Genomic DNA, 24,319 nt, shown 5'->3' on the forward strand with positions numbered 1-24,319 from the left:
TGCCTTGTCGGTTTTTCTTGTGTCAGCGTCTCCTGCCTTTAAACCCTTTCCTCTCATGTCGAACCAACTGGTCCACATCAAGCTTCGGCGATTTCCTCTCGCTTCTCAGGTAAGCCATTGCATTTTTTTTTCTCAGCGGATTCACCGAACTGCACTAAAAAAACCGCCCCTTTTTGCACCGTCACCTACCGGGATTTTCCACACAAAGAAGGATTTCAACAATGACTCTGTAGACTTACCTTCGGGAACACTCCATCACATCTGGATGGCTAGTCGTGATAGACGCGTGATCAGCTACAGTCACTGTAGTACAAATGGTACGCCAGGACTGGGCATTCCTCAGATACGCTGGGTACGAGCTACATTATATGCCCAATACAGCACTACCATCATCAAAGAGATAAAAAATTAAGCCATCGGCAATATGCAGACCTCGTAGACGCCTGTTAAGAACCTAAGAAGCGCCCTGAAAAGCGGTGGCACGTTTGTTGCCATTAAAGTGAGCCACCACATCGTTTTCTCAAGTCCATTTGCAATCTCATTGCCGACCATCCAGGACAAAACGCTGTGGCCACTGTGCACGCTGTGGCCACTCCACCGGCGTTCTGGTCATGTGCTAGAGCTTTCCATTCTGCTCGGCGGGCAAGTGAAACACACACACACACGCCCAGCTAGGAAAGTACATTTTTTTAATTTCGCCGGTGTGATGAAAGCGCACGCACTGACATCCAGCGGGTTGTCGTACGCGGTGAATGTCCTCCAGCTTGTCTTCTAAACGGTTAAAATTTGAAGGTCCCTCCCGTACCAATAGCCCCGGTACAAGCCCCAGTTCACAGGAGCGCGACATCGGCTATCTTCAAAAACTGTCTGATGTGCAGCCAACAGTCCTCGTTTAAGTCCACTAGCCGCAAGCCGTCTTCGCGACCACCACCGCACTCGACCGAGTGCTTAACCACGCGAGCCATTTTCATGAAGCCTTCGAGGCTACTCAAGCACCTCAACTTCAACGCTCTTCGAATCATCGTCGCTGCTTCGGCCGCGTTGACACCTGCCTGGCTCTGAATGATTTCCAATAGCTTTTGCTGCTCGGCGACGAGCTCCAGGGCGCGGGCGCTGTAGGGGTCTCTGTCGCCCATCACGAAGCGAGCCGCATGCTTCACTAGACTGGAGTTGCGCCTGGCGCCGTGCTGCACCTTCGCCACGGGACCGCCTTGTTCCACGTGCAGCGGAAACTCCACGTGTAGCAGGCTGAAGTTCTCCAGCGCTCTTGAGGCCAGGCTTCGCAGAAAAGTGACGTTGAACACGCGCCACGACGCTCCGAAGGTCAGTTCGTTGAGCCTCTTGCTTCGAATGATGGCGCCGGCGAACCGACGGCAGTCGTTGTCACTGAATGCTATCTCATGCAGGGCGATTCGTGCAATGTCCGTGTTGGAGATGAGAGAAGTGACCAGGGCGCTCTGGGCCTCTTGCGTGTTTCCTTCCGCGTCTTCGTACAAATCGACGTCAAGATGCAGGTCGATGTCCGTGAGCGTCGACGCCCCAGCGATGTAGTCGGCAAGCACTCTGTGCAGCGTGCGGTCGAAGAAGTCGGAGCACACGCGCACGCGGATGGCTGTCACGTGGCTGCATGTGACGAGCACGGTGAACGCCGTCCGGAGGAGTTCCAGGTGCGGGAGGTGCTCGTGGGTGATGTTCACTGCACCGACTTCGTCGCACGATGGAAGCGACTGCAGGTCTGCTGGGCACACGTCGTACTCCTTGACAAACACTCTTCCAGGAGGACCGGAGTCTTTGATGGCCTGGCATACCGGACGTATGGCACCACTTTTGGGTAGGTTGCAGGCGGAAACTCGCAGCAGCGACCGGTTTGCTTCGAGGGCGCGGAAGAAACGGCAGCAGTCATCCGCGGCAAACCCCACGAGGTCAAACGAGAGATACGCAAGCGTGGTGTTCTGCCGCAGAGCGTCCAACCAGATGTTCATCCTCTCGGCGCCGTTTGACGCGGCGAAGTTGATGTGAGGTGGAGGAAAGTCGTAGTACTCCTTGAGCCACGTCACGCTTAGACTCTTGAGAGCGCGGTTCAGCGCCACCACTCTTGCAAAGAGCACAGTGTCCTCGACGCACGTGAGAGACAAGTCGACAATAAGCTCCTGGAGTGTGGTCAGCGTCGAAAGCGTCTTGACCAGAGCCCGAAGACCGCGCGTGTTATAATACGGGCGCGACCTGAGCGTCAGTTTCTTGAGCGTGCCTCCTTCTCTCGTGAGGTATCCCGCGAAGATGTCTGACGGGCTGACGCTGCCGCAGGTGAACACGCTAGCCCCGACCGCCAGCTCTTCAATCGTGTGGTTGCCGCGCAGTCCCAAGATCAGTTGTTTCGCCTTGTTGTGGCTCATCCGCAGCGCCGCGACGTCCAGTATCTTCAGGCAAGAACCTCCACCCTCAAGCAAAAGAAAAGCAACTGCTTGCTTGAGGAGGGAGGAGCAGTGATTGTCGGAAAAAATGAGCTCTTTCAGTTTTGCCGCCGCAGCCACCATGTTAAACGCGTTGTCACTCGCTTCGGTGTGCTCGCTGTGTATACCTTGCACGCGCAGCGTCTTCAAGCTGCTGTTCTGCTCTAACGCTGTCAGCAAGAATTCGCGGCTGGCCAAGCTAACGTTCAGTTCTACGTCCACGATGCAGCGGTGGTTCATGAAGAACATCTGAAGGACGTTGACGGCGACGCGCTCCGCCTCGACGTCTGGGTTCCTCCCGGGCATCTCTCCCCAGCCTCCGTAGAGGCTGAGCAGGCGCAGCTCCCCGACGTTTCCCTGAGTGTCCTCCTTGAGTTCCAGGCCGACGTGCCACAGGGCCTCATTGTAAAGCTTCAGGCGGTAGGAGAGCTGGCACACCGGGTTCTGCTCGCTGCGCGTACAAGAGCAGACCAGGTGGCTGGGCAAGGTCTTCAGGTGGTGGCTCCGAGCGGCGCCAAGTTCGTGGTGTCGGAGTGCCTCCGCGTCGAACAACATCGCTGGGTCGACAGTCCTGCGACGATGACGGGACCCACTACAGCCCGGCCTAGCGTACTTCAGTCACCAGGTTCTTGTGGAAAATGGTCACGGCCTGCAAGCGAACACAGGTTGAGGTTCGTTTAGCGTCGACACAACACAGAACAGCCTAAGCTGCAGCATGCAACGTTGAATAATCTTCCGGGTGGCATAGAACCTTGAACACTCCATCCAAAACTGCTCGAGTCGGCGAAAAAAGAACGCTTTCGTCTGGCGTTAATGTCTACAGCACTCGCATTGCGTACATTCACCTGTACGATGTACCAACACGTGTTCAATATATGGCAGGATACGGACACGCATGCACCCACGCTCGTCGTGAAATCTTACGTATCGCGCGTGAGTGCCCATGCCAGCACGTCAGCCAACTCCATGCGCCAGATAAAACACTGAACTGCATCGGCTGTTAAAACGTCGTTTTGCCCCGATATTCCTATGTGATGACGCCCGTCACAAAGCTTCATAAAGTGCGTAATGCTATAATGCCATGGCGCACCCAAAAGTACGAGTAGCAAACGCTGTATTTATGGTGGTATTTACCAGAGTGAAAGAGTGAAACCAGGCACCCCCACCAGAAGATGTTACGAGGCGACGATGCGGTAGAAAATTACATTGGCATAATTTACAGAAGAAGAAGCTGGGCCGCCACTAGCATACACAACGGATTGCGAAACAGCCACAGATCATCTTTGTTTACCGGAACTCCTCGCAGAATCTTTCTGTTCATACCCTGGTAAGTAACCCCATAACCACAGTTTGCTACGCGTCCTTTTGGGTGCTTCGGAGCAATATAGAAAAGGTGGCAAGTATTTAGTTGCGTATGTAACTTCACTGACTGCTCTGTTCCGGGCAACGTTATTAGATTTATAAGCGTCGGTTCGCGGTTCGTGCGTACGTTCGCTTAATGGAGGCTGTAGCATTATCTCCCTTCTTGAAGCAGGAGAGCTCACAAATAGAAAATGGCCGGTGTTCACAAGCTCCACATCCTTATAAGTGCACCTGACCTTGACGAAGCACCCAGGGTGTTGTTATGTCGCATTTCTGGAGCAAAAATTCTTCAATTGCCTTCAAGGAAGGATGAATGTTAGCAGAAAGCATTTGAAAGCCTCTTCCTAGTGACAAGGCTCTAAAACTACAATACATTTCGCAACTAGGGTGTTTACATACCTATGAAAAGCTACGTTATAAGCTTATTTCATTTTTGTTTGAAGACGACGTTCATTTCTCGTTTTTGAGCCTTGTTGCTCGAAATTGAACTGCAATGCTCCGTGTTTACGACGCAGATTATTTATATGATCTACAGTGATCCTGCGTGTGATTATCTTACAATGGCCTACATTTACACTTGCAACGTCTTAACTTTGTCTTAACTTAACAATTTGTCTTAACAAATTGTTAACAACGTCTTAACTTTGTCTTAACTTAACTTTGAACAATTACGCATTCTTGAGCAGGTAAAAGGCAATATTCTGTTCGCGTAGGGGTACTCGGCAAAGAAGGCAGACGCATTACCTGTGCAGAAAGGTTCCCTGAAAAAAAATGGCCGCGTATCTGCTCTTTTCGTTGCAAATGTCGACGAAAGACGATAGTCTTTGTCGACATTTACCAAGCGAATGCATCCCTTCGCTTTCCCGCTCACCTCTTATGCTGTTCCTCTTCCGTCACACTCCTCCCAAGATAAACACGCTAGAGGTTTGCTCAAGTCAATTTAAATTTACCGCGTCCTACTGCTCCAGGCCGGGTGCCTCTATGCCAGCGCTGCCATACGGCGGAGACGCGCCTGAATCGAGGCGCCCTACTTCAACGTTTACAGAACCAACGTTAATAGAAACCGCATTTCCTTACTTCACGTGCGTTCCAAGCGGAACGCGGAAGCCATCTAGTGGAACCTTTAGTAACTGTTGGCGTTTAATTTCTTAAAATGCCGCCACAAGCTACAGTGGCGCAGGCCACAACAGGCCACGAATTTTTTTTTTTCTGCAGTGGATGTAGAATTTCATTTGCAAAAATCAAACATCCATATAGGAACACTGCAAATGTCTCGTGTATTGATTTTCTGCCTCATATTTGCGTAATGTTTTGTTCTTGTTCAACAATGTTGACAAGCATGAACATTGCCACAGGGCTTAGACGTTCAGACTTGGCTGTGGGTATATAAACATACTGCGCAGAATCTGTTTAACTTTGGCCGGCTGGCTGAATCAAGTGACAGACAGGCAGACAGACATACAGACAGACAGGGTCTTTCTTTTTTTGCCGGCTCAGAGCAGCTCTAAGCAGCCCCAATCAGCCCAAAACTGCTCCCGCCATTTACGTTCTATGGGTAAATAAAATACGGATCTCCTCAGAGCTGCTCAGAACTGCTGCGCAGACAAAAAAAAAAGGGGGGGGGGGGGGCAACAGACAGACAGACCAAAATTTTCACGTTCAAGTAGCCCAAGAAAGAATATCGTCTTTGAAACATTAACCAGACGTTCCATCGCTGTCACGCGGAACAATCATAGCAAAAACGCGGCTCATATTCATAACTCGCGGCGAGCACTGCTACACACAAGGGCACAGCACGGGACCACCAACCAAGGCCGGGCACGTTCGAACACACCTGAGTCAGCGCGCCGGCGCAAGAACGGCCGATGATTGCAAGGTGTCGTGGCGACAGGGCGGCTTGACGCTGCTGAGCGTTCGAGGCGTTGCCGCCGTGTTCGAAAGAGATGGACGGCTGCAGGATGAAGGCGCTTAATATTTCCTCGCTAATATTCGTATTCTCCCGGCAGTCTTAAGCGTTTCCTCAGTATCACGTGCGCCAGCTAGTCAACTCACTACCGCGAACACTTTTGTGTTCGAACGAATGTCTTCACGAGCGCTCGCCGTGTACCATCCAGTCGCGATGACGAGACCACATCGTCACAAACGTGTCGCGAGCTCCCAGGGTTCGCTCGTGCATAGGAGACCTCGAATGAATCTCTTGTCTGTTTATGCAGCGTTCGCCTTCTGTTGTCTGCGTTGTGTAGAGCGCGTGTTCCAAGTTTCCGAGAGGCTACAAAGCCGCGTTCGTAACGTCGTTTCGGGCATGAGTGGGTTACAGGAGAAAAAATATCGCTGCTTTTATTTCATGGTAAAAAAAGCAGTCATTTATTAAGGCGGAAAAGCCGTATATATGTCATTGGAAGCTGATCTTCAATGAGCCCGGTGTCGACACGAACGGTACAAAAACCCAAGGTAGGCCAGAAGCGAACGAGCCAAAGCAAAGATAAATTATTATCAGAGTTATATAATGATTTGTAAGACGTATTATTTGTAACAGCGGGTGATTAATCCCGTTTGATTAATGATTTATTAGCGATTGACAGTAATGATTAATAAGTTGGAACTACGTACGGTGGATTGGTATAGATTAACGTGGAATTAGAGTGGATTAAGGTAGAATAACATTGTTCAGGGATGGCAAAATACCACGGCAGCTGTGTCGACAAGCGGACCAATAAAATGTACCGGCCCCAATAGTACGCCTTAAAGGGGCCATGCAAACAAAATACAAAATACCAGTGTTTTATTCAAAAGATTTTGTTTTATAGTGCCCCTAGAGCTTGCCATGCAGCAAATGATGCAGTCTTCACTGGGAAATTAATAACTTTAGGCTAAAATTTTGAGTCTCCCGCTAAACCGCGCGTTTCCGTGACGTCTGCCAGGAAGTCATAAGTGCGCGTATTCAAATGAACTTCCACTGCGTCATGAGGCTCTGCAGTCTTGCTTACCGTCAGTTGTCTCCTATGGCGCTACCATACTCAGCCCCGGACCGTTGGTCGCCGTTGCATTGTTTTCTTTTTCTTTTGTTACCGTACTTGCAACTGGCTTGTTGTTGTTACTGTAGAAAGTAATCGTTTCGTGAAACATGGGGTATCTTCGACAAACAGGGTCACCTAAGACAGCGTCGCTTACGCCAATCGGCCAGTATCGTTTAAAGGAGACACTGAAGTGAATTTGTCAAGCTCCCATTTTTGCTTGGACTGTGTAGACTGGCTCAAATTACCCCCATTTTTCATCGTTTATCCGATTGATAAGTCGGTAATTATTTTCTAAGGCCTGAAAGCAGAAAAATTACCATGCACGGTCTGCGGCGGCCGCACCAACTAAAGGCTGTGAGGTCGGCAGGAGATGCACCGTGATTGGACGACGTCCAAGATTACCATTCAATCAAGTTTCGGTTCTGTAAAACAACATGCTTGAGATCCGACGTTATCGCTGGATTCTCGATATCTCAATAATCGTCACACCGCGCTCCTGCCATGTTGTCGGCTGTAAAATGCCTAAGATGAGCCTCCCAGGACGGCTTGGAATCGCAGCAATCACTAGCCGACGCCAACGCAGTGGATAAACGCCCTCCGCGTCACAGCAGACGCTCAAATACCATGCGCTTTTCCCACATATTCGGAGCTTCCCTCACTCATGCCTGTATCGTAAAAAGCGTGTTCGCACCAGGCCAAGGGTCTGCTGATTTTGTCCTGTGCCCACTTCGTGCAAGCAGTCGCTGCTTACGGCAACAGCACGCCAACGAGAACTCGCTAGCGCGTCAATGTCAGTCTGCGCGCATTCTGCGAACTCATTCGTGGAGCAGTGAACGTTACGGCCCAAAAATGGTGAACTCAGTATAGAAAACATCAGCCGAAGAGGAAAAAATTAACTTACAGAAAAAAAATGTACTCTCGGGGATTCGAATTTGCGACTTGCAAAATAATATACCTAGCGCTTTAGACCACTTGGCCGTCAGCGTTGCCGGCGATGGAAATATGAGGTATATAATGTATATAACTAGTTTACACTTATATACAGTTTTAGCGTTTTAAGCAGCTTAGGTGACTATTTGTTGTATAGCGCTCGTGCAGTAAGCGTCCCCCATATTTCCACAATATCTCACGTCTACCAACTGCATTTCTTAGACGGAAAAGCGTTCGCACATGCGTAGTCGTGCTGCTGACCGCTGTGCTTGTTCACCCAGTGCAAAAAAAGTGCTTCCCGCTCCCTAGTTTTACGCTGTACGGCACAAGTTTCGGTTGATTTTATTTCCTTAGTGCCTATATTGACTTCCCTGACTTTTCTCCCGCCTTCGAGTGGCCTTAGATTTTCCTACTAGTGTACCAGCCAGCGAAGCGTCGCATGTGCGCTTGTGCAGCGCTTGTGTGGAGCGACCCGGACGTGGAGCTTGATACAGTGTACAAACTAACAAAGTAAAAAAAGGCACAATCTTCCATTCACAAACGTGTCGTGGCCTCGTTTCAACTGAGCGAACGAAGAGCGAAGACCCGTCGGCAACCGGCAGACTGAACGCTGGGCCGACTGACTGTCGGAAAGTCGGCGAGCTGTGGAGTGTCGCAGTCAAGCCAAGTCATTTCCTCCTGACGTCACGCGAACACGCCACAGAAAATGGGCGAGGATGAAGAGAGGAGGAAAGCATTTTCAAATTGACTTTTCTACTAAATAAATTCTCGTAAACGCACTCACAGGGATCGAAACATGGCCTATGGACTCCGCACTACAATTTGCGCTAGTAATCCCGCAATGTTTACAAATCACTTCACTGTCAATTAAGACAAGCCCCAAGCGGCGGACTGCTGTGCAGCTAAAGCAAGCATAGTGCTCCCAGTACCAACAGCAGTGCGCGTCGGTACTTCTATGCTTGCGCGTATTTTCGCAACTTTCATTGTTTACCGCACCATTTTAGTGCTGCAAATGAAATGCATTACATTTAGGCGCAAATAGCTCGCTCGGCAAGTTAATAACCCCTGCCTAATTTGCGTTTGCTTTTGCCGGCCTCAACCAATCGCACAGCTGGACATATGGCATTATAGGGCCTGTCGCGGGAAATGAGCTAGTGGGTCGCATGGCCATTCCCTTTTTTCCTGATTATACGGCTTATTTAAGCGAAGTGTGCGTTAAAGGTGGTGTCACTGATTCTAACGAGGCAATCTTTCGAACGGACCAAACTTATTTTTGTCTGCATGGCCCCTTCTTTAAACATTCAAAAGTGTAAATAGGCAGACTTAAGAGCTACGAGAAAATTTTTGCCTTGAATTTGCATTATACCGTTTCCTTACTGAATTTTCCTTAGTTAATTGAAATAAACCGGCGAATGCTATCTTGAGACAAGTGCTTCCAGAAGATAACTCTTCATGAGGCTTTTAGTCCGTGAGAACCGTCAATTTGGAATGCTTGCGCACCGGGAGAAATATAGTTAACGAAGCTTCGTCCTTACAGTTAGAAAAAATTGCAGCCTCGCAGTTATAAAAAATTTGAGGGTTTAATGTGCCGAAGTTATACCAGGGCTATGGAAGGTGCCCTAGTGGGAGGATTTAGATTACTTTGGGTCACCTGGGGATTTTTAACATGAGACGAAATCTCAACCCGAGGGCGTTTTCGCTGCTCGCCTCATCTGAAAAGCGGCTTTAACTAATAAATTCAAAAGATTTACAATTTTCGGAGTTTAAAGCACCCAAGCCACACCTGCCGGGCTATGCGGCGCGCCGTAGTGAAGGCTCCTCATCACTAATTTTGGTCGCCTCGGTATCTTTACGTGCTCTGGAATCTCGACACTGGCGTTTTCGCTTTTCGCCTTTACCTGAAAAGCAGCCACCGCGACCGAGAATGGACCCGCGTCTCATACCTATAAATTAGGTAGTCATGGTGCAGTGGCTACAAATAGCTATTAATCTCATTTCATTGCTGCTACTCTGATGTGTTACATTTAGATCTGCACCAGTAATAAAAAAATAAACAAAACAATGCTAATAAAAATTATTGAGAAAAAGTATTGAGGTCGGAAATCTTGAATAGTGCCGCTTCGCTCGAACTGAGCTGAGGACATCGAAGCATTTGGGGTGGTGGACACAGTAGACAGATTTAGTTGGGCGCGCGCTCCGGACGAGCGTACGCCCCGGCGGGGCGGCTCGCGACTGCGCATGCGCAGTACGCTACGTAAACGCCCCGGCGATGCGGTGCTACGCACGCAACGGCTGGGAGCGTATACGCTCCGGGGCGCTTGCGGGGCGCTGCGGACCTGCTGGGAGGCCCCTTGCTTTCAAAATGGCTGCTGCCTCGGCGATGTCGGCGGCCGGTCGTGGCAGGAGGTTCCCCGACTGAAAACGCGGACCGTCGCGTGTTTTTCTCGTTAGGCGACAACGTTTCAGTTCCAACAGGCATGCAGACCAGAAATGAGCGACCAAGGACAACCTGGATGGCTCCCGAAGCGGGCGGCGGTGTTTGTGTGCGTGTCGCGGCGGTGGAATGCGCGCAGTGTTGGTGCAGATCGGCGGCCTCCATTTAGGGAATTCAAGAATTTTCGCCTGCGCCGTCGTCGCGCCCTCGGGTGCGAGCCGGGGACGTTGCGCTACCGTGTGAAACGTGAAGGATTTGTAGTTGGACTCCACGAATAAGAGGAAGTGAGTAATAGGAACGCATCGTGTATCTTATTGAGTTGCTACACCCGGGTGAAGTGTATCACCAAACCGCCGTGCCAGCCTAACCGCTGTTTCATTTTGCGCGTCGCATTAGCGTCGCATGCCATGCTCAGTTGTATTTGTCGCATGGTCCTGCCATATTTCAGAGCTGAATAAAGTGAGTATCCCGAGCACTGCGTGTTGCTTCAAAACTTCGGCGTCGCGCGGTTGAGCAAAACAATCGCGACGGGTGTATCATATTTTTCCCTAATACTGAATGAAGGTAAGAGGGTATTTTTTATCGTACTTGCAAGATTTTTACAATCGAAACCAGCGTCAACGCATTAAAAAAAAAAAAAAAGAAACGCCGTCCAGCTACAGTTTGCCTTGGTTAGCCACGTAAAAAAGTTAAATTTGGGTACTTCGCGTTGGGTTCAACAGGTGGCGCCGCAAGGTTAAATTTGGGTACTTCGCGTTGGGTTCAACAGGTGACGCCACAAGCGTTAGCGCACGCTACGAAAAACGCTGTACTAAAACTATCCATGTGCGCGTCGCGACGAGCGTACGCTCCGCTTTACGCCCAGCAATACGCTAACGCCCGGAACGCCCAACTAAATCTGTCTAGTAATGCAGTATAGTTCCTACCACAAGCTAGGTGCAGCACTGTGGAGGCTACATTGTTGCCAACAATGCGCCGCTAGGGTCCTCAATCGACATTTGTGACGCTAGGGTCCTCAATCGACATTCCCTTCTCCCCTCTCGGCAAGTGGAGCTGCAAGGCCCCGGCGCCTTTTGTAGCTTCCTTCGCGGTCAGTTAGGCGCCCTGAGGGAGTGAGCTGTTGACAACAATGTAGCCTCCACAGTGATGCACCTAACTTCATCGGCGAAGTTTTTTTCTTTTTTTTTTCCAGATAACAATAAATCGGCCAACCCAATGCCCCAGTTTGGCTTCGGTCGTCGTGGGGTGCGGCCGTGTTTTGCGTTCGCTCCCGCGCAGCCGGGGTGGTTCGCGATTTTGCCGGCCACACGTCGTGGGCCGTGGGTTTTTGTTTCGGGCGGCGGGCGCTCTGCTGGGTGGGGCCGTCGAGCGCAAGCTGCCGCTTGCCAGTACCCGCTCGTGTGCTTCGACTTTCCCCCAGTAAGCTCTCCTGACTTCGGACTGCCGTAGACAGCTGATCACAGTTGGTTGGTTGAACTTTATTCGAGCCCATAAAGGGGTCACCATCAAGGCGGCCGATGGGGCGGTACCCTATTCTCGCGGCCCGTATGCTTCCAGCACCTCCACGCCCCGAGCCACGAGGGCTATGTGGGTCGGCACGGTAGGGCTGGACCGCAAGATCTCCCATCGCTCTTTACTGATCACAGCACAGCCTCGCCTCTACGCTTCACCGTTCCTGTCGAGATCTTCTCCCGGACGCGGCATGACGCCAGGATATACTGTGTGATGTGTTTTGTGCGTGGTGGTCCCATTCACAGTGGCAACTCTTCCGCGACGGCAGAACTTTTTCTCTGTCCTCTCTTCACTTAGCGATACTTTTCTCTACCCTATCCTATTCTCCCCTCCTATATTCCCATCCCCCCGGACTGGGTTGAACGCAGGTGAGCCCCCAGACGGGCTCAATAATATCTGTAGTCCACTTCTTTTCTTCTTCTCAGCCGAATCTTATCATGGCGAGTGGTATTCCGGGCGCACCCCCATTTTCTATCTTTACACGACCTAATTAATATAGTAAAAGCTCGTTAATTCGAACTCGGTTAATTCTAACTCACGCCCTGGTCCCGCCACAGCTCTGTATATTTCAACAAGGGAAAACTCCCGATAATTCGAACGCGTCGGTATCCAGACCAATTAATTCGAACTATGATCCCCTGGTTTCCTTCGCTCCTGGCAGAAGTAGTCGGCCCGGAGTGATTGAAATGTGTTGCAAATACAAACCCAATTTACTGGAGATGCAAAACAACGAAACAGAACAACAGCGTGGCGCGCGCGCTACGCTGCTGAAACAGATTATTTCGCGTCTACAGGGGGTGCCGCGCCACCGGCGCCAGGGCTCCGGCGCATGCCATTATTATTTACTAAATCACCCGCCACAAACGTGTAGTAGCGCCTAACTCACGATAACGAGTCCAGAGGTGGCTCCTTTGTGTTCTTCCCCCGCAGTGTGTCGTTATGTTCATTCACTCTAGCGCCCGCCGCCTGATTAGAACTCCGCTTAATTCGAACAATGGATCTTTTTCCAGTAGCGATCTGCGCATGCGCGGGTTGCCGGTCCGCCATTCTTGGAAGGCGCCTTGGGCATAATAATAAAAGCGCACCCCTCAGCTTTCTTCTTAGGGAGCTGCTATACTGTCTGAGCCGCACATCTTCATTTTTTACTTTTTCGACACCTCGTGGTGGGTCCGTACGTGCACACAATAATGGCTTTCAAAGAAAAGGGGCAAAGACGTTTGAGGCTGACCACGCTGCCAGCACATGGCTGCTAGTGAGGAAGTAAGGAAGATGAAAAAAAAAAAAGTAGAGGGGTGCTTCACATACTGCTGATGAGTCAGAGAACGTGCTCCTGCTACAGTGACATTCATGCGAAAGGTACGGGTGACGGGTCAGTGCGGGAGGGACTGCAGGACCAGGATATTTTGTGCACGACTTCTCCGAAAGCCACTTTCTTGAAGGCGTGCCTTACTGCCATTTTTAGTTCGCCATTGGCGGCCGCTAGGAGGACCGCTACTGGAAAAAGGTCGCTGGTGGACAAAAAGCAGAGAGGGGAATATTGCCTATGACAGTTACCACGTGTAACAGGGGAAAAAAGTATTTCGTGCCTAATAAGCTTTAGTGCCTGCCCTAAGCAACGCTAGTATTAAACCAAGAGTGTAAAACATGGTTATATTAGTCCTTTTTGGTAAGATGGCATGTCATCACCCCGCTTCAAAGGGGAAACCAATAGCAACCATCATCAATCGTCCATTCGAACAATCGTATGATCCCCTTCGAGTTCGAATGAACGAGCATTTACTGCATCATCGCTGCAAAGAAGCTCAATACACAGACGGAAGTGTTACTCGCTTCTCAAGCGTGGTCCGTACGAGAATCGCACCTCACCCGGGTTATTTAAAACCACAGCTGAGTTACTCCGATATATGACCAAACTTGCCCTCACATTTGATACAGGAAATGCTGCACCAAAGCTACTGCTCAAGCAACACATCACATACTATGTAGACAGAACAAGTGTATATTTAGCAAGTAGAATGCACTGACTGCAAGGCGAAAGTCACAATTCACTAATAAACCTCAGAGTTTAGGGTGCGCTCGTCCTTGTTTTTTTTCTTCCTTGTCGTTGTATGTTGTGCGCAATCGCTGCCATGGAAGGCTTAATCATTGTTACTGCGTACGAGCTTCACGGCACCACGCGCATTGCGGTGAAGCTGCATTAAAGGGAAACCCCGCGTATTATCCACACCCCTGCTTTTCCAGTGAAATTTTCGCGTTTTGGTGCGGCTTATACGCGTGAAAATACGGTACAGGCGTTCAGGCATAGGATCAGTAGTGGTGGTACCATTTTTCCTTACTTTGCATTCGGGGCTGTTTGTTCCGGAACCCTTAGTTCCGGCGACCGACACACGTTCACATCACATGCACTGTAAGGGGGGAAACAATTGGTGGGTGGAAACTCAATATCCCTAATGCACCCACAAACGCGAGCTGCATGTTGCCTTGTGATGGACATTCGTAAAAGCCGTGGCATCGGTACTCACACTTTGAGTAGCTTGAGGCGCCCCAGGCTTGCGCCACGCCGACGATCGGTCTCCTCAGCTTGGAAGGGATCGGGGGAGCGCCTCTTGTCTGCAGCGCGACGCGGACATGGCCCGCCACGGCACACATACATAATTAGCCCGATTTGCACTGATAACTATCTGAAACTAATCGGAGGAACAAAACAGAGCACAGTACTACCGGATTGTGATCCTGGGTAGTGCTTAGCGGCTTTTATCAACAAACTTTTTTCAACGCGGCTTTTATCAACGCAGCGTACCGAGCACCGATTTCGCCACCGCAAATTTCGGAGGGCTCGGCGAGGGAATGATAAAATGTGACTAAGAACTGACGCATAAAACAGCGATAATTGATGATAGAGCGACCTCGACTGTAGGGGGATAACCACTGAACTGATCACGTGATTGTCTGCCAGTTGCAGATGCTGAAAGAGCGACAGGTCAAGCGTGGTCAAGCGTGGCCAAGGCTACGGTTCGCCAGCTCCGGACGCCGTAATGACGTCGGGTGGAATACACAAGGCAATACAACGCAAAACTGAATCACCCCTATTTTCTTTATTCATGCTTATTTCAAGTACCGATAACCTCGGCATTGAAGCAAAAGCCACAAAGCGCTAGTGAGTGAGAAGAAAATGTTGGAAGGATGGTGGATTTCCCAATAGACTTCCAATCGAGAACTGAAGAAAGTATTTTAGTGCTGACCTTGTTCGGGTACAATACCAATGGCGTCAGGTGGCAACATGTTACAGCGAGATATCTAAGTCTGCTCTACATCGTAAGCAGTCGCACCGGAAACACACTTCTTGTGGAATGGACCTTTTTCCAGTAGCGATCTGCGCATGCGCGGGCTGCTGGTCCGCCATTCTTGGCAGTAGCCTCCGGCAAAATAAACAAAAGGGCGCCCCCCCAGCTTTCTGTTTGGGGAGAGGCTATGCTGTCCAGAGCTGCGCGTTTTTATTTTTTCTCTTTCAACAGCTCGAAGTGGGTTCGTAAGTGCACACAAAAAGGGCTTTCTAGGGAAAGGGGCAAATACATTTGAGGCTGACACTGGAAGCACCTACAAGCCAGTGGGGGAGTAACAAAAATGAAAAAAAGTAAAGAAAAAGGGGCGCTTCAACCACTGCGAATTAGTCACGGGAACCACGCCTGCTACGGTGACATTCCCGTGAAAGGCACGGGTGACCGGTTGGTGCGGAAGGGGCTACAGTACCAGGATATTTTTTGTGGACGAGTTCTACGAAAGCTCGACGTTTTGTGGGCGTGCATTGCTGCCAATTTTAGTTCGGCGTGGCGGCCGCTAGGAGGATCGGTACTGGAAAAAGGTCCATTAAAAATGAACGAGATAAAGCGGCAGCATATGCGACCGCACATTATTTTTGGACCGGAAAAATGCCGTGCTAATTGCGTTACATTTCGTGGGCAGTACAATAGAGAAAGAAAAAAAAGAAAACTCTCCGCTTTTCCGTATTTTACGATCGCCCCCTTCTTTTTTATGGCGGAAATTTAACGCCGCATTAAGTAAGAAAAGGCACTGAATAGGGTAATTACCTTCGCCCATTGAAAATTAACACGCAAGCTCAACAATAAGGCGCGATTGCGACCAGGCGTAGCGCAGCGACTGTGAGATGAAACATCGTACCTGTGGCGCCCAAACGATCTCCGCTCCGGCAACAGCAGTGGTTTCTCGTGGGGACTTCGTAGGTGCACAAACAAATCTCGCAAATGAAAGGCGCGAACACGCGACCGGCTTTTTGTGGGGGGAAGCACGCTCGGGCCTGACCCTGCTCAGACCACGTGGCTACCAGACAAAGCAAAAAAAAACGAAAAAAAAAAGAGCAAGACCAAAACGGCGCTTAGCCCTCTGCAAATTTGTTTCGGAAAGGTACCCCAGCTTCCGCTGTCTCGGTAAGAAAGGGAGGAGTACAGGGAGAAGAGGGGGGAGATGTGTCGAGCACTGGTCAAGCTCTCCGCTGCTGTAGGCCTTCAAGAAAGAAAGACGGCTGCCAGAAAGGAGGGAGAGGAGAGGAGGAAGGTGGGGTAGGGGGGGGGGGTGTCAGTAGCTTTAGAAAAACGAAAACAGGTGACTTGTGGGGAGATCCCACTGACACTCGTTTTGTGCTAGGTACGGCCCCGTGTGATGCGGGCGCTGGTGACCCTGAAGTCCCGTCAGGCTGGCTCTGCTAGGTTTCAACGCGACAGCAGTTCCGCGCGTAATTACCGTATTTACTCGCTTAATGGTCGCACTCGCGTAATGATCACACTCTTGAAATTTGTCGTCAAAATTCGATTTTTTTTTAATTTCCCGCGCAATGAACGCACCCTGAACTTGCCGCAGCAGTATGTCATATGTGTGCCAAGTCTAGCTGATGATGATCGGGCTTACCTCTGTTTCCTTCCCTTTCAAAGCGCGTTCAATATTGATGAGGAAGAAACTCACTAAATGCACATAATTTACTGACAAGACGAAGGAAAAAAATGCGCTCAGCTTGCTGCATCGGCGCCCATATCTGTTTTGATGTCCCGCACTGTGACGGCGGCAGCCACTTATTGGTTGCCCTGTTGTCACCTCGCAGCAAACTCGTTCCGGCGCATTCCGTAATTCACGAAAGCACTGGATTTTGCGTCACTTTGCAAAGAGACTGGCGGCGGCGTGCGAAATTTTTATTAGGTTTTTATTATTTTTATTATGTTCATGAGACCTATCAAAAAAATTCTGACCCGCAACTTGCTTGCCTTTTCTGTGCTCAAAAGTTTTTCGCAAAAAATTTACCCCGCGTAATAAACGCACCCCTAAATTTGCATCATTTTTTTTTAAAGTGCGATCATTACGCGAGTAAATACGGTTAACCCTAACAGCCCATCCTCCCTGCAAAATTTGTTTAGCCGGCACGTTTAGTCAGCCTGGTTGGTGGCAGCGCTCCTCGCAGCCAACTAGTACTAGGAAAACGGGTCCTCCAAGGTGGTCTGGTCAAAGCGGGCATCTGGCTCTAGGTGACCCCATAGTATACTAGGGAAATTGGTAGCACCGACCTCCTCGTTCTTGGAAATTTCGTCTTGCAGTTCCATTTTTGGCAGATGTCGAGGAGAAGCGCACGGGGGGAGCGGGGGGAGTTTGTGGCTTCAACCCTATAGTTCATATCACAAATTAGCTGCAGCACTGTGAAGGCTACATTGTTGTCCCCCTTAGGGCACCTAACTCACCGCGACGGAAGCGACAAAAGGCGCCGGGGCCTTGGAGTGCCACTTGCCGAGAGGGAAGAAGGGAGTGTCCTTTCAGGACCCCCTTCACGGCGGATTAGGCGCCCTCAGTGGGCGCACTATTGATAACAATGTAGCCTCCATAAGCCCCGTGTACATGGACGCGACGGGGGCGGGGTGAGTTGAGTGGCGCGTTCAGCTTACCTCGACGCGTCCGCGTTTATATGAACCCCGTCCAAACAATCGAGGTGAGGGGAGCGGCGGGGTTCCCGGAAAAGGGGCTACCGTATTTTCACGATTCTAACGCGCACCCTCTTATGCTAAAAGATAGCTTAATATTTGTGTGCGCGTTACAATCGGGTTACAATCGTGTTACAATCGGGTTACAATCGTGCGCGTTACTTCTATTCTTTGTTTGCAGTTGATGGTTGAAATTGGCTTTTTGGTTTTAACACAAGTTTTGCTTTAACTTTTTTTATTTTTCTTGTCCTAAAGAATTTGTCCCACTTTTTAAGTGCGAATGCACTTCTTAAGCGAGCCTGAATCGTCCGCCGCCGTAGTCCGCATAGCAACAGCTGCGGGTGCGCGCGCTCCTCGTCTTCCCTAGCAACGGGGGAGATGGGCGCGCGCTGCCTGGCCGCTGACATGGCACATACCCACGTGGGGGATTGGCCAGGAATCGGGCGTGAGAAGGGCTAATGCACCCGCTTAAAGAAGTACTGACACGAAATTTCAAAGCTGAGATCCGCTCTAGCAATCAAGTACAACGACAACACAAATAGGTGTCTGTGAATAAATGCATCTTTCTTTATTTGTAGTTGTGTGTGTGTGTGTGATCTCTCTTTCGCGAACATTACCGAACCGCGCAAATTCAACTCCTGCATTCGCACTTTCACATTCTTCCCCTCGGGGAAATGCGGGGAATTTTTTGTGAAGCGGAGGGGAGGGGGGGGGGGGTGGAGTCAAGGGTCTGCTATTTGTCATATCTTCTACTTCTGTGCTTTTGTTGTTGAACCACTACTTAGTGGAGCTACACGAAGTGATGTTTTCATGTTTCCGAGGGCGCGCGCGCGACCAAAGCACGGTGGAATGTGTGGATCAGTGTACATACACATCAATGTAACAAGAATAAGGAAACGAAAGTGGCCCCGTTGAGCTGCTGTTGGCAAAACCTGACAATCATGTTTGGTGAGAAGACAAAAAAACAAAAATATCAAAATATTAAAAATCGAAAATACAGAACCAAATCGCAAAGGTCTACGCAGTACAGCTGCGTAACCTGATTACCTAGAAGTGATAGTGTGAAATTTAAAAAAAAAAACAGAAAAAGAGCAAACGAAATCTAATATACCCAGTGTCCTCATGCGATTACCTGAAAGAAGCACACAACAAAATGCGTTGTCTGGTCTGGCATGTTCCTCCAAGGACATCAGGGAAACGTTGGGTACAAAATGGTGTAAGAAAATGAATTCCGGTATTCTTTTCATCTGAACATGACTGACGAAAAACGGAAATTGTGACGAGATGGGCAAGTAAGTGTCCAGTTGCCCCAGGTTACGAGTTTAGCCAGTGCGAGATGGCCTATGACGACTTGCCCTATTTGACGAGGTCACCTAAGACGAGTTCTCCTAGACCCTAGTCTGCCAGCGGTAGTGCATCAGCCTGCAGCAATCGTCTGCTTTTCCTTGAACCACGACGTGTGATTGTCTTTGGTTCTCGCAATTTTTGGCAGCGTAAAGCCGCCAGCAAGAGCAAGAACATGTTTGCGTGTTTGCGCGAATTAACTGCATATATTTGTGCTCAAATGCAGTTGCGAGCAATGAAGTTTGTTGTCGATGGTGGGTCGAGTATGAGCTCACCGGCCGTGAGCACCACTTCAGTGAGCGCCATTTCACGCTCCCACAACACGGCGGAAAAATGAACAAAGCGTTTTAGCCAGCAGTCCTCCAAACCACGGCCGCTCGATCGAAACAAGGCCTTGTTTCCATCGAGCGGCCTTGTCAACTTTCAGAGTAGGGGGCAGCGCAATGAACGGGACGAAGCGAAGACGAGACAAACACAAGCGCTTGTGTTTGTATCGTCTTCGCTTCGTCCGGTTCCTTGCGCTGCCCTCTACTGTGAAAGATGTACCAACCGGCTCAAGATTCGACTCTTCTGACGTGTCTAAACCTTGCAGCAAAAGAAAAGGCGTGATAATAGCAAAGTATTGCCTATTTTCGGAGAAAAACAGACCTTTCTAAGCTCGAAGCTGCAAAATTATCGTGGTTCAAAAACTTGATTAGTGTCGCTTCGCTTCATTAGAATTGCAGATATCGAAGCATCTGAGGTGGTGAGCACAGTAACGCAGCTTAGCTAATGCAATAAACCATTAATCGAGTAAAGTTCTTTTTAAAAATAGCGACAAATCGGCGCGCACAATGCACCAGTACAGCTCAGCAGTACCGGCCCACTCACATTTTTGATATTTTACATAACCTAAATAAATACCGTTACCGCAAATGGGCTCTACGCACAGACTCAAGTGGGACTCGCTTCTCAAGCGTTGACAAAATTTTGTATCCTTGCGAGTATTGCACGTCAGTCAGCTTAATTTAAACAAGTTGTGTTGCTCCGCTTCATAAGAAAACTGCCTTCACGAAGAAAATTATCGAAGCCCGTTTTTGTATTCGCTTTAAATACCGGCCGAGGGCTGCTCAGTACACGAATATTTTGATTGAAATGTCTGCCCCGGTTTGATCGTATTCGCAACAACGAAAAAACGCTAGCAACGGAAGCGCGCGAGGACATACACGTGCGACAAAAAATGTGTATGCCGTATTTTACTCATAAGTTCAGCCTTAGCTAATCTATTATATATGAACAGATGCAAAATACATTGCGCACAAATACATTGACCCCGTTCCTTGACTCATACAGGTGCTCATGCATGCGTGCAGTAGTGGTGGGACTATTTTTTCCTAGTTTGAAGTTGGAACCATTAGCTCTGGGACCATTTGTTCCGGACCACTTGTTCCTGGACCATTAGTTCCGGGACCGACCATACAGCGGCTTGAACCGGCGCAGATCACGGTAGCAACAGCTTGTCGCCACTCTTCCAAATCAACCTGATAGCGAAAAAGAAGTTACACATGCCAGAAAGTAGATACTAGTGCGGTGAAAAATTGTGTTAGGGATTGTTATCAGCGCTGATTTTAAAAGCGGCGATCAGGTATCTGCCGCGATGCTTAGACTATGCCTAGCACACGCTGTGCGAGTTTTCCTTCGGCATTAGCTTTGGCGCACAACTGTTCATTGCGTCATCGTTCTGCCAACACGCTGCATGAGTACCGCGTGCACCACTATCCAGTTTCTGTGCCCGGCTTTGCACGTCACTGCCAGCGTGTAGCGTCGCAATCTGTGCAAGCGTTAATGGACCGATATCTAGTCTCTCTGGAACACCGGCAGCGATGCGTTTTCGGCGATTGTTATTAGTTGTCTCGCATACAGAAAAAAAAAACCTGTATAAGTTGCGCAACGCGCCGCAGAAATTAAGCGTTGCGCGTAGTCAAACGCAACCAACACTGTACTAGCACACCCTAATCTCCACTTTTGTTTGCCGCCCGGCAGCGGAGGCAGCGCTTCTCCCGGAGAAGGAATGTGCGGAAGCCAAGGCGACGGGCACCGCGAAAAGGAACGTAGCCATCGTGCTGATACGGGTTCACATGCTCACATTATACCGGTCCCAAACCAGGCGACCTCACTAGATGTCTCCCGCGCAGTCCGGAGCATGCCGATCGAGCGTTATAGACAACCGATCTGCCGACTGTACAGTCCCGCTTTTCTGATGGAGGCGAAAAGCAAAAACGCCCGTGTGTACGAGATTTCGGCGCACGTTAAAGATCCCCTGGTGGTCAAAATTAATCCGGAGCCCTCCACTACGGCGCGCCTCATCGCCTGCGTTGCGTCGGCGCGTTAAACCCTACAATCAATCGACTGTACAGTCGAAAGCTTTATCACGGGCTTTATGACAGTAAACACGGGAGCGCGTGCCGCTCAGTACACACAGAGCGGCCTAGCGATGGGGTGACGAACTTTCGTAGTTCGTACATCCGGCGGATCCACTCCCCGAAACGGTTGATTGCGCTGTTGTCTGCTGCGCTAGCTACATTAGATAAACGGTTCCAGATAATACTTTTGCCGGTGAGGGGCTTTTTATCAAGCGCGAAACCCAGCGAACGCATTAAAAACGTTTGCTTTTCGCTGCCCCATTGGGTGATAAAAAATGCGTTACCTTCCGTGACGTAACTAATGCAGCAGGCAGCAGCGCGATAAATCGGTTTCAAGGAGTGCGGCCGCTAAACTCACAAACTACGGGAGCGCGCCAGCCCCTCATCAGAGCGCTCTGCAATACTGAGCGGCACGCGCTCCGGCGTTTACAGTCATTTCTACTGTACGTTATTTGGCGAGGGAAACGAACTGACTGGCAACCATTCAGTCACGCACGAAGCTTTATCGTCGAGTTGCTCCGACACCAATATTGCCAATATGCTGTAGAGCCAACAAAATGATAAGGACCGAGCTTCTGGCGCACATATCCCGAAGCTGAACACGAACCCTAGGCTTCGGCACATGCCGCAGGCTGCCGGCCGCTGCAAAGAATCGTGCAGATTGACACGCAGTGGCTGACAGCGAAGGACCCGCATGCGCACAATCTCGACAGCAGGCGCTGGCCCGGAAGGCGTCGCGCCGATAGTGTTCGCGCACCGCTCGCTTGGTCCGTTTTATTTTGTGGCCGCCTGTACCATGCATCTAATAAAACCATCTGCTTTGCTGGCGTTGGTTGCGTATGACAACGGCCACATGCGAAGCAAGCAAAAAACAGTAAAAGACGGCCAAGCAATCACGGCACCCAACATTGATGCCCTCTCTTCTCCGATTCGCATCAAATAGAAGTTGCTGACCAAAATATCAGCTAATCGATGTTCAACCTTGATACAACGACATCAAAACTACAGCTGCGAGCATCCACAGTCGAAACTTGCAAAAGACCGTTAAGCACGGGCTACCAATATGTAAACAAAAGATAAAACAAGCCGGGCGGACAACAACAAGCAAATAAACGTAGGCGACGATTTCACTGTTGTGCGTGCGTTAAACGCCGGGTAGCCTAAACCTCAAAAGGTTGACCAACGTACGCAACAACGAGGCCCCGAATTAATCCTACGGCATCATCAGCCGCCTCGCGCAATTGAGCCCACCGCGTCCGCAAAACTATGCTGGCAACGCCCGCCCGAAGCAAGCCCATCGCGCCATGACGTGTCCGTGTCACGCCTCTCCGCGCTCCGCTCGCAAACGTGCCCGGGCGAAGCACCGCACCAACCAACGGCGGCGCGAAAACGCCGGGCGGCTCACCTGTGGTGCATGAAGGAGCCGCGCTGACTCCTTCGGGCCGACGCTGCGGGGACGGAGTCCTCGGCCAGCGTCGTCTTCTACCGCGTCTCCGAGCAGCGCGCTCCGCGGTAGCTGTGAACGCAGGGCTCGCCGTAACGCGACTGAGCCGAAATTTGCGCGCCCTGGTCCCACGCGGGGCCTCCTGAAATGATGCTGCCCGCCGATTTGGTCACGCCTTCTTTCTCCCTTGGTGCACCTTTTCTGCACCTGCTCCAGCGACCTTGGCATTGTTCTGTTTGTGCACGTCCACGCGCGGTTGGCTGTTCAAAAAAATGGGGGGAAAAACCGGACACTCCGTTCTGACGTTTCTTGAAGGTTCAGAAGTCTGTCCAGCCTTAGGAACATTGAAGCGCACCGCGTCTTTTTTTCGGTCGTCTGCTGGTGCCGAAATTTGGCGCGCACGACGAAAAAGAAATGACATGGGCGCAGCGAGGATGACGTCACGATCATGCGTGTGACAAGCTTCTCTGACGTCATAGGAAAGCGCTGGCCCCCCAAAATCCGAGAAATTTGACGCGAAGATGAGAAAGATGAGGCCATGGGCGGCGAGCGGATAAACTCGCCATTCGCGTACTTACCTCTGATTCCGTTTTTCGCCCAGACTGACTTTTTCATATTGCTGTTTTTCTTCTCATGAACAATCGAATACAACAACGCCTCTGTACAAGACTTGCTGTTATTACAGAGTCTAGAAACAAACGTGTTAAACAAACAATATACTTTTTGTTGTATTTCGAACTTCCAGCATTTTTTTTTTGTGTGAGAATGTTTGAGTTTTTTTTTGTTGCTTTGTATAATCTCTCGCCTTTCTGACATATTCTTGACCCCGTTTAATTCCCTTTGTCTACCTAGTACAGCTGCTACGTTTCCTTAAACTGTACAGTTTGTCGTATGAACCGATCGCGTTCTCACGTTCTGCAGCCCTCGGGCCTGCAGTATTTCTCAAATAAATAAATAAATAAATAAATAAATAAATAAATAAATAGGGGCACAGTCAAGAATTTAGACCTGGCCAATTTTCCCGTCTAGGTACAAGCCACACACGAGAGCACCACAACCACCACCATTCGTAGTCACAATCATCGGCCTCATCGTAATGATATTATTGTTATTATTATTATTATTATTGTTGTTGTTGTTGTTGTTACATCTCACGTCACCTTTTCCTTTTGTTTTTTTCGTCCGCGAGCACAAAGGCTGTTCCTCCGGCGGCCCCTCCGGCTGTTCCTGGGCCCACTAATACACAATTGATTGATTGATTGATTGATTGATTGATTGACTGATTTATTGATTGATTGATTGATTGATTGATTGATTTATTGATTGATTGATTGATTGATTGATTGATTGATTGATTGATTGATTGATTGATTGATTGATTGATTGATTGATTGATTGATTGATTGATCATAATCATCAGGGAGTATTCTGCACCACTGCGGAGAA

The 24,319-nt window shown here is 49.7% G+C and overlaps 1 protein-coding gene across 6 annotated transcripts; it reads right to left on the reverse strand.

Annotated features, from left to right (window-relative positions):
- Positions 1-663: 663 nt before the first annotated feature.
- Positions 664-23,301, reverse strand: LOC144159525 (uncharacterized). Of its 6 annotated transcripts, none has more exons than XM_077691077.1 (3): positions 22,835-23,301; positions 14,228-14,315; positions 664-3,099 (listed from the first exon to the last, which is right to left on the reverse strand). In XM_077691077.1, exon 3 carries the CDS (start codon positions 3,003-3,005, stop codon positions 831-833), a length of 2,175 nt encoding a protein of 724 aa, XP_077547203.1. In that variant the 5' UTR covers positions 3,006-3,099; positions 14,228-14,315; positions 22,835-23,301; the 3' UTR covers positions 664-830. The 6 variants fall into 6 exon arrangements, with proteins under 6 accessions (XP_077547203.1, XP_077547205.1, XP_077547206.1 ...); XM_077691079.1 differs by lacking the exon at positions 22,835-23,301 and adding an exon at positions 21,184-21,230; XM_077691080.1 differs by lacking the exon at positions 22,835-23,301 and adding an exon at positions 16,629-16,647.
- Positions 23,302-24,319: the final 1,018 nt, after the last annotated feature.

Source organism: Haemaphysalis longicornis, unplaced genomic scaffold (genome assembly GCF_048455015.1).
Source record: "Haemaphysalis longicornis isolate Haplotype H1 unplaced genomic scaffold, Haemaphysalis longicornis Haplotype H1 scaffold_10, whole genome shotgun sequence".
Classification (NCBI taxonomy): domain Eukaryota; kingdom Metazoa; phylum Arthropoda; class Arachnida; order Ixodida; family Ixodidae; genus Haemaphysalis; species Haemaphysalis longicornis.